Below are 11006 nucleotides of genomic sequence, written 5' to 3'. Positions count from 1 at the left end.
CTATGTCAACCACTAGCTCATACCATGTAACTACTGGCATTCAAGTAATGTGAATTTCTGACATTATGTTTTATATTATTTAGGTCATTATAATGCCACCAGTAAAAGGGAAGATGCTCAGTTATCCAGAGGAACAAATGCAGCTTGCCATCGATGCAGTACTTAATGGAATGCCTGTTTCTACAACAGCAAAAGGTTTCTCGGTTCCTCTAATTACTTTAATGTACAAAGCCAGAGGGTAAACACCTAGAAATCATCGCATGGGTCCTTATACAGTTCTTACCAAAGATGAGGAGGATTTATTAGTACATTGGGTTTGTACTATGGCTAAGGTCGGATTCCCCATAACAAAACTCAAACTTCTGGACAGTGTGCAGCACCTGATTGAACAACTGAAATGTAAAAATCCCTTTGTTTTTAATCACCCAGGGAAAACTTGGTACAGTGCTTTTCTGAAGCGACATCCCAATATTGGGATTAGAATGTCACAAAATCTGACATCAAGCACGGCAGGAGTAAAGCCAGAAGCTATAAGAAGCTGGTTTGAGATAGATAAATATTTAACAGAGAACACTTTTAGGTCAATCCTTCAAAGTTCCACAAGAGTTTTTAATTTAGATGAGACTGCTTTCTTTCTGAACCCCAAAGGAAACAAAGTGTTGGCCCTGAAAGGAGAAAAAAAAGTGTACCAGTAAGTGAATAGTGACGCGAAAGAATGTCTAACGGTTTTGTTGACTGGAAATGCAAATGGTGATATAGCACCTCTATTGACACTGCTTAAATACATTAGAATACCACAGGAAGTAGCGGAGAGTGTACCAAAACATTGGAGAATAGGTAAATCTAAAACAGGTTGGATGACAGGTCCATTATTCTTTGAATTTATAACAAATGTTTTCCTTCCTTACCTTCTAGAAAAGAAACTACCACTTCCAGTAATTGTGCTTATTGAAACTTCCTGGCAGATTAAAACTGTGAGCCTGACCGAGACTCGAACTCAGGACCTTTGCCTTTTGCGGGAAAGTGCTCTACCATCTGAGCTACTGAAGCACGACTCACGCCCGGTCCTCACAGCTTTACTTCTGCCAGTATCTCGTCTCCTACCTTCCAAACTTTACAGAAGCTCTCCTGTGAACCTTGCAGGACTAGCACTCCTGAAAGAAAGGATACGTGTGGAGACATGGCTTAGCCACAGCCTGGGGGATGTTTCCAGAATGAGATTTTCACTCTGCAGCGGAGTGTGTGCTGGTATGAAACTTCCTGGCAGATTAAAACAGTGTGCCTGACCGAGACTCGAACTCGGGACCTTTGCCTTTCACGGGCAAGTGCTCTACCATCTGAGCTACCGAAGCACGACTCATGCCTGGTCCTCACAGCTTTACTTCTGTCAGTATCTCGTCTCCTACCTTGCAAACTTTACAGAAGCTCTCCTGTGAACCTTGCAGAACTAGCACTTCTGAAAGAAAGGATATACGGAGACATTGCTTAGCCACAGCCTGGGGGATGTTTCCAGAATGAGATTTTCACTCTGCAGCGGAGTGTGCGCTGGTATGAAACTTCCTGGCAGATTAAAACTGTGTGCCCGACCGAGACTCGAACTCGGGACCTTTGCCTTTTGCGGGCAAGTGCTCTACCATCTGAGCTACCGAAGCACGACTCATGCCTGGTCCTCACAGCTTTACTTCTGTCAGTATCTCGTCTCCTACCTTCCAAACTTTACAGAAGCTCTCCTGCGAAACTTGCAGAACTAGCACTCCTAAAAGAAAGGATACAGAGGAGACATGGCTTAGCCACAGCTTGGGGGATGTTTCCAGAATGAGATTTTCACTCTGCAGCGGAGTGTGTGCTGGTATGAAACTTCCTGGCAGATTAAAACTGTGTGCCCAACCGAAAATCTCATTCATTGTGCTTATTGATGGCCATGCATCACATTTCACCTTACACACTAGTAAGTTTTGTAATGAGCATGGGATAATACTCATAGCTTTGCTTCCAAATTCTACACATCTTTTTCAACCTATGGATGTTGCTGTCTTTCATTTGTTAAAGGAAAGTTTGAAAATCAAGGTACATCAGTGGAGATTGGAACATTTGGATCAACCAGTGCTTAAGAAGATCCATTTTGCACCCTTACTGGAACAAACTTTGGATGAGTTCATTAAACCTTCTGTCCTGCAGAATGGATTCAGGAGAACTGGACTTGTTCCATGGAATCCAGAGGCTGTAGACTACTCAAAAATTCCATCAGTGAGTGATGATGTTATAATTACTTCTCACAGAACTGCCACTTCTGAAAAATTAAACTTAAGAGTTGGATTAGAGGTTCTAGAAACATACATTGTGAAAGATAAACTTTAATGTTTTGAGTCTACAAGTGATGTGTGGGGAGGAAATATAAATGACCAGTCTTTGGTTTTGCTTTGGAGGGAAATTAAAAATGATTGTCACAATTCTATCCTTTCCCAGTCTGTTGATGACACACATAACTGTGTGGCAAATCAAAATGAAAAAGTGGAGGAAGGAAATGTCCATCCAGATGAAAAACAAAATAAGGAAGTAATCGAAAGTAAAAAACAGGAAGACATGAAAAGCTTGGCAGGCAACAACCAAAATAAAGAAAGACAGGAGACTAATGTAACAGACCAGTGTGTCACGCCCAAGAATTCAATGAAAAATTCTGATTTTCCTCAGTGTGCTTCTATTGGAAATATTAATAGGAAATCAGGGGACCCACTAATCCCCTCCCCATTCAAACGTGCATTATTTTGGCTACAGAATACAGAAAAACAAGGGAAAAGAAGATTAAGAGAAAAACTTCCAAGTGTTGTGACATCCAACCAGTGGCAGGAATATCATCATAAGAAGGAACAACTGAAGCCAAAGAGAAAGACTAAAATCTGAGAGAGCAAAAGCATGAAAACTGAAGAAAGAACCGTCTAAGATTGCTAAGAAACTCAAGAAGCAAACTAAAGTAGAGAATCGTAGAAAGCTAAAAGTGCACAAGAAAAGAACAATTTCAGTGTCCTCAGATTCTGAAGATGAAGAAGTGAGTCAGGCAGCAGTGTGGAGGACATTAGTATGCTCCCTGATAGTGATTCGCAGACATCTGATGGCAAGGAAGATGACAATTCTGATCAAACAATTATAACAGAAAAAGAAACAGCAAACAAAGAAGAAAATATGAATAAATTTTATAAAAATGGCGAATTTCTTCTTGTTTCTTTTTCTGGAAAGAAGAGATATTTCAAATATGTTTGTATTGTTCAGTGGGTGTTTGAGGATGGTGAAATGTAAGTAATAGCTCTAAAATCTTGCAACTGTCAGAACAAAGTTTTTTATGTTGATGAAAATGATGTCATGTTATTAGTCCATCACAGGTTATTGACAAGCTTCCTTTACCACTCTCAAATATCACTAATGAACATTTGAATTATGAATTCCAAAACAGTATTGACTGTGATGTGTAGACTAAAGTTATTTATTTAGTGTCAGCTACTGAATATTTTTCCTGTCAACTACTGAAACTTTCATGTCTCTCTAGAGTCAACTATTGATGACTGCACTTATACTTTTGTTATAATTTTTATTTACCACTTAATGTACCTTAACATAGTGAATTATAATAAATAAAGAACCTGAAGATTAATTGTGTCTGTGCCCAACATCCACTTGTATTCATAAATATCAAATTAAAGTAGTTTCATTTCTTAAGATGTCAACTACTGGTGCCTTTACCTTACAGCCTCCAGTTTATGTTTGTTTGCATGTGCGGAAACATCTAGAAATTTCTTCATTTTCTTGTTCATGTGTATTAATGATAACAATAATAGAGAAGTCATGTGGCACCAGCAGTTTCTCATTTCAGAGGTATGCTGCCTGTAGAACTAGTTGCCAGCCAGACGGCACCCAGTTTTCAATTTAGATTCCTTGGTCATTTCATTCCTTTTCACTTGCTCCATGTGTGGATGGCCTTTTGGTCATCTTTCAGTAAAACAGAGGCAGAAATCTAAACAAACTACTCCGGAAACCAGTATGAAAAGTTTTTAAGCTTTATCTGCATCAGTGTTCACACATTTTCCCCACAGTGGTCCTTAGTTCTCACAGGTGGGAGAACTAACAAGTCCTCTTCTGCTTTTACATCACTAACCTCAACCCATGTCAGTAGAGTAATACATTTAAGATATCAGTAGTGCCATCAGAGATCCTGAAGTTAAACATAAACGTAAAACTAACTTTCTTTCATTTCCGTATTGATCTAAAAAGAAACCAAGTCCTTGTAGGCCCTATGAACTATCGCAGTACATATAACAACCTGTGGAGTTACATTAGTATCTCCTATAATTTTAGATAACATTACTGGGAAACAGCGATCTGTCATTTAAGTAAAATTAGTAAAATATAGTTTCGATCACACTATCGCTATCACTTGCACCTTTGTCCCACAAGTTGTGCGGGGTTGGCATGGTTAAATCGGATTTGGCAGGTTAAATTGAAGGGGTGGCCGGATGCTCTTCTTGCCACAACCCCATACCCCCCGGGATGGAATCAGAGTACCCCATCTGTCTGCATCTAGTGTAAATCATGGAAAAATGCGGATGTGTTTCAAATGTCTGTGAGTCATGTAACTGAGGCAGGACATGGGTACCAGCCCAGTATTCACCTAGAGGGATGTGGAAAACATCCTAAAAACCACATCCAGGTTGGCTGGCACATCAGGCACTCGTCGTTAATCCAGCAGGCAGATTCAATCCGGGGCCGGCATGCCTACTCGAGTCCAGGAAGCAGCGTATTAGCACTCTTGGCTAACCTGGTGGGTATAGTTTTTATCACACTGTCATTTATTAAAAATATGACCTGTCTAGTAGCAGGCCATCTTCAGTTAATGTGCCATCTGGCTGATGATGATGATGCTTGGAACAGCTGTTGTAGCCATCATCATCATCTGCATGGTGCATTATCTGAAGATGAACTACTATTCGAGGCTGAAACTGGTCATATTTTTAATAAATGACTGCGCAATCAAGAATTTTTTTTTACTAATTTTAATTAACATCCTCTGTTGTCACATCATAATCAACAAATAGATTCAGCATCCTTACAAATGAAAGCTACCATACCTTGAAGAACTCACTACACATTCTAATACACTGAGGTCTACAAGAAATATATCACAGTTGAGAATATGGGCAACCATCAGCTATGTAAGAGAATGATGACAATGAAAATTTGAGCTGGACTGGCACTTGAATCTGGATTTCCCACTTGACGCATGTCTGAAGGAACATTACATCGTTCTTCTTAATAATACAGGCACTGCAATATAATATGCTGAGGTCTGCTAGCTTTAACTTGGAGCTGCTTTCTGGTAGAGTGCTACAAAAAGTGACACTCTGTATCAAATGCTTCAGCAGTTTATTGCTGTGATTTTGATAGTATTATCTGTTGGGTTTACTACTCTCTACCATACACTATATGTTATGGGATGTTACTCTATCTGGGTTCAATGGAGAGTTGCTTATGCCAAAAGAAACCTATTGTGCACCCTCCACACTATCAGCTACCTGGGCAGCAGTTTTCAACATGTAGCACAATTTGAACCATTCAGGGGTAGCCTACAGTTCTCAACCCTGTTTTAAGTCTAGAAAGTCTCAACATAGCTTGTCACAGAACCTTTGGAGACTCTGGTTCAAGTTCCACTTAATTCAGAAAGAGGAAAGTCACAATCAGTTCTGGAGACAATGTTGCAGATTCTGAGCTTTGTTGAAATTCCATGATCGAGGCTGGTCTTCTCAACCTTCTCTGCAATTTGTTGGAATGCTCCAATTATGACCTTTGAACCCATAGAAAGGCATTGTTCCTTACAATGTGCACCACAATTTTCAGTTTGTTAACCCTGCTTTTCTAATGGCTGCTGGAACAGCCTCTTCAAAATGTTGAATAGGGTCTCCAGGCACACACACAAAGTGGACATGGTGATCCTTTCCATTCCTTGCTGACATTTCCATAAGAGGTACCATTATTCACCATACTCATTTCAAGCAGGTATGCTCAGAGAGACAGTTAAAAACAAGCTAGGATATTTGACATAGTAAAATAACACTATACTCAGTAGCTTGATTGTTTCAATTTTGGATGTCAAACAGTGCTCATGATAACATATGTGCTTTGAAAACTAATATGCAGTGAACTTTCATGGATGATGTTCCTTAATTTTTCTGCTCTGTCATTAACTGGAGATAACAAGAATGTAAACACTGAATTTAGAAATCAAGCATTTTAGGTGGGCTACTCACAAACTTATGACAGGCATCAAATCTTTATTGTAAGAAAGAAGAATCTATGTAATGGTAGACTTATTGGGCCTCAGACAGTTGATAGTGGCCTCACTCTGGAAGTCATACTGTGTCCATTACTATACATATTAAACTCTATGCACATTACACACAACTGATTTAGATGCATTTAACCAGTTGCATGCAGCACTTCCTGTCACCATGAAAGCAGTAACATGTAGTCACATGAATTCCATGAGACACCAAAAGCACTGAGAAGCCATTCTGATCTGTGTTCACTCAAGCACCTCCCACAACTCAATGAGATTGTTAGCTGAGTCCAATGTGTGCATATGTCATTACATGGCATCACTGAGGTGCTCAACAGGACTAGAGTCAGCTGATTTAAATAGGGGCACAAGGATCTCTGTATCTGTCAAATGTTCTTCTAGCCATTCTGACCAATCCAGGAGAGTTGAGATGGTGCAGTGTTGTGCTGGAGGTATAGATCACTTACAAATGCATGCATTCTTCATCAGTGAAAGACAGTAGGAGACATACTAGGAATTCAGATTCATCCCATATAGACAACTGTGCACGTCATCTTATGCTATTTTTGTATGGATTGGTGCTCTACCATTAGTGTGTGCCAATGTGGACCAAGATTTTTCCCTCTGGGCCAATTTCTTTCTTTTTTGAACAGTCAATGATGGGCTGCATTTTTGTTAATATGTGTGCCCTTTGTTGTATGCTAGGTTAAGGTATGTGTGTGGACCAGTTGCGGATGTACCCCATTCCCCTTTCTTTTTTGGTGATGTGGCTGCGTGCCACTTGCTGCCCAGCATTGGATAGGCAAGTAATTTTCTTTATTGCAGACCACCTCTCCACTGTTCCATTTTAGTTGACAGTGACCTCTGTCGATGGCTGTGGACTCTGGCCACGCATTTTTTCTCAAACTAAGGTACTCACTGTTCACTCTTGACAAGGTGGCATGTTAAATGTCTGTTGCCTATATGACTTTGGGGATAAAGTAGGCTCTAGGTCAAACACAACCAAATTCATTGTTATGTGTCTTGCTCTTGCTGCCATTTTACACTCATCTGTGTTGCTGCCAGCCAGTGCAGGGTTGATGACATCCTCTTGCATCATTTTACATGGCAACAGAAGTGCTCTCTCTCTCTCTCTCTCTCTCTCTCTCTCTCTCTCTCTCTCTCACTGGCTCTCTCTCTCTCTCTCTCTCTCTCTCTCTCTCTCAATTTAAGCAGCTGTCTCTAATTCACTCGTCACGAGTATATAGACACAAGATTTTAATCAGTTAGTAAACTACAATATAATTCAGAAATTTGTATTAATTATCTTTCTCTGGAGAGTTGACATTACTCTCACAATTTTTTAAATGCATATTTTCTTTTTATTTCTTCTGATTTCACCAGCAGATAGCTTGATGCCATATATTTGCATGATCATGATTGCAGTCTTATGTTCTGTAATTGCTGGACAACTTATTTCTATCACATTTTTAATGACCTTGTGGATGAATGAATACTTCTTGATAAGGTACTTACTGTTTTAGATACTCATGGTATGTGGCAGTCAGACACATATAGGTATAAAGATGTGAGAAAGGCATGCACAATATACAGGATGTATGATACGTCACTCCCTATTTTTAAAATGTTATAGTCTTTATTTATGAACCAATTTTCTTAGAACTACTTTTGTTAGAAACATAACTCCTTGAGGTTGTGTTTAACATCACTTTAAACATCCATATAATCTCCAGTATTCTCTTCACATTTTTTAAATGAACTGGAATGTGTGATACTGCTGCCTGCAACACGTTAGATGGAACATTGGATAACACATCAGATTTTACTGCTTCCAGTTCATCTAAGTTCAATGGTTTTCTCTTGTAAACCACCTCCTTAGCCAACTACCAGAGAAAAAATTACAAGACTTTAAATAAGGGCTGTGGGCAGGCTGTGCATCTGTACCATGCTTGCCAATCCTATGACTTGGGAAATGATCATGCAGTCATTGGCAGACATCATTTGCAATATGAGCAGGCACTCCGTCCTTTATGAAGTGAAGCTGTGGATTGTTCCATTGTGAAATTACTGACCATACATGATCTTGCATAATTTTCAGATATCTTTTGTGATTCATTGTGTTCTGCAGAAAGAAAGGACCAACAACTTTGCTGTTGCGATACCATATCATATTGTCACCTTTGAATGGCTGTGTGCTTTTTCAACACATTTGTGTAGGTTTTTGGCTACCAAATAATGGTGGTCGTGCCTGTTTATAAATCCTCCAACATGAAAAACTGCCTCATCAGTCCACAGAATGTCCTCAAAAAGTTCAGGCGAATCATCATTACAACCCATTCTTCTGTCACAATCATAAGGAAACAATTGTTGCACATAATGGGGCTCCCATAGCATAAAAGTGAGAATCACTGCAACTGCATAACATGAAAGTCCACATTTGAGAGATGCTTGACTCAATGATTTCTTAGGGTTCTTTGTGAACACTTCATGAACTCTGTCAACATTCCCTTGTGTCCTTGAATTTGATGGTCTTCCTGATCTTTTTGCAACACTCCCTGTTGTTAGTAATTAGGAATAGCAATTTTTAACTTTTTTTTTTAAAAATATGGTGTTGTACGGGTCTCTCATTCAGCTCTCCTCCATCCTTGTCTCACATACACATTCCCTGACTTCATAACATTTCTGCTATTTTAGCCTATTCTTTCCAGTCAACACAGGTGGCGTTTTCCAACTGAAACAAAAGAAAAATAATGTTAAATACAACCTCAGAGAGTGCTGTTTCTAACAAAAGTATTTCTAAAAAAATTGGTTCATAAATAAATAAATTATAACTGTTTAAAAATAGGGAGCCACTTGTCAGATGCCCTATACTTCCTCCAGAAATGTCTCATTCATTATATTCTGTATTGTATCAATAGTGCACTGTATGGGAGCCATAACAATTACTATAAGGAAGTAGTAAAATATAGCAGATCTTCCACATAAAGCACGACACTTTATTGAACATTCCCCTAAAAATAATACAGAGCCCACTGATAACCACCAGCCGTCTCCCTCACAATATTTGATTTATTTATTTTATTTATTTATTTGTTTTCATTTATTTAGCCATTCATGGACATTTTAAAATGTATGGATGTTGTCAGTTGCATACATTCTTATATTTATACAGTTTGTTGTTACATGTAGTTAAACATTGTGACATATAAGTTATTTACAATCATTTTTGCTCCTTATCAAAATATTGTGAAACAAAAGCTATTTACAATCATTTTGTACTAAGGAATTCACTTATAGGGTAAAAGCAGTTTTCCTGCAAAAACAATGTATGATTTTTCCTAAAGCAGTACATGTTATCTGCTTCTTTTATTTTCTGCGACAGTTTATTATAGAGTTTTACACCTTCATACAAGAAGCTATTTTGAGTCTTATGTTTATTCTTCCTGTCTAGGTGAAGCCAATGACTTGTTCTTGTACTATAGTTATGAAAACTGCTATTTGTGCTATAATTTTCTTTATTTTTCCTGATGTACACTATGGTTTGGAATATAAATTCACAAGGAACAGTTAGAATTTCTAACATTTTGAAAAGTTCTCTTACTGCTTTTTGTTATAATTCTTACTGCTTTCTTTTGCATTTTAAATACTGTTTGTAAATTCTGAGCACTGTTACCCCAGAATATAATACCATAACTGATTACTGAATGAACATAACTAAAGCATACAGTTCTCAAACATTCACTACTGCATGCAGATACAAGGACTCTAAGTGCATAACATGTTGTGGATATCTTTTTCGAGAGTTTCATAGCATGTTCGTTCCAATTCATTTGGCTGTCAATGTGCAACCCTAAGAATTTTGTCGCAGGTACATCATCTTTGGAGATGTTATCTAGTTTTAAATGTAAGGGACTCTGTTTTCTGTTCATTCTAAAGCATATTGTATTTGTTTTCTTTATGCTGAGAGTTACTTTGTTTTCCTGTGACCATTTGTGAACATCCCTCAGCACTTCAGTAGAATTTTCCAACATTTGTGCTGGCGTCTTACTGGTGATTACTATGTTGCTGTCATCTGCAAACAATATCTTCTCTCCATGGCTGATATGTTGCGGGAAATCATTTATATACACCAGAAATAATACAGGGCCAAGTACACTTCCTTGAGGGCCCCAATATTGAGGCTCTGAGCACTATGGGACTTAACTTGGACCCCAATATTGATATATTGTGGATCAGATATGTGTTTCTCAACGTACTTTGATCCACTGGAGACAGGTGTGATCTCTACTGACTGTACTCTGCTTTCTAGATATGAATGAAACTATTTGAGAACCACTCCCCTTACTCCTAGTGCCTCTAATATCTCTAATTTATGTGACAGCTTCTGGTGGTCAACTGTATCAAATGCCTTAGACAGGTCTAGGAAAAGGCCAGTTACATAGCTGTTCTCATCTAGTGCTCCTAAAACTGTTTTTGTAAATTGTGCTATTGCAGATTCTGTACCTCTACGAGGCCTGAAACCACACTGGTCATTGCAGAGGAGGTTGAATTTACTTAGATAGCTCAAAAGCCTGTTTTTCATTATTGTTTCTATCACTTTGGAAAAGCATGACAATAGGGCTATTGGTCTGTAGTTTTCAATGTTTTCTATGTCACCTTTCTTGTGAACTGGTAAAATTTTGGC

General features: G+C 38.5%; 1 protein-coding gene across 1 annotated transcript; it reads left to right on the top strand.

Moving 5' to 3' along the window:
* The first annotated feature begins 260 nt into the window (after positions 1–260).
* LOC124775876 lies at positions 261–2901 on the top strand. Its single transcript, XM_047250710.1, has 4 exons — positions 261–691; positions 791–935; positions 2050–2322; positions 2368–2901. The coding sequence occupies exons 1-4, from the start codon at positions 261–263 to the stop codon at positions 2899–2901; spliced, it is 1383 nt and encodes a 460-aa protein (XP_047106666.1).
* The last annotated feature ends 8105 nt before the right edge of the window (positions 2902–11006 follow it).

This window comes from Schistocerca piceifrons, chromosome 2 (assembly GCF_021461385.2).
Source record: "Schistocerca piceifrons isolate TAMUIC-IGC-003096 chromosome 2, iqSchPice1.1, whole genome shotgun sequence".
NCBI lineage: Eukaryota > Metazoa > Arthropoda > Insecta > Orthoptera > Acrididae > Schistocerca > Schistocerca piceifrons.
Note: the sequence above shows the minus strand (reverse complement) of the source record. Positions and strands in the feature narration are given on the sequence as shown.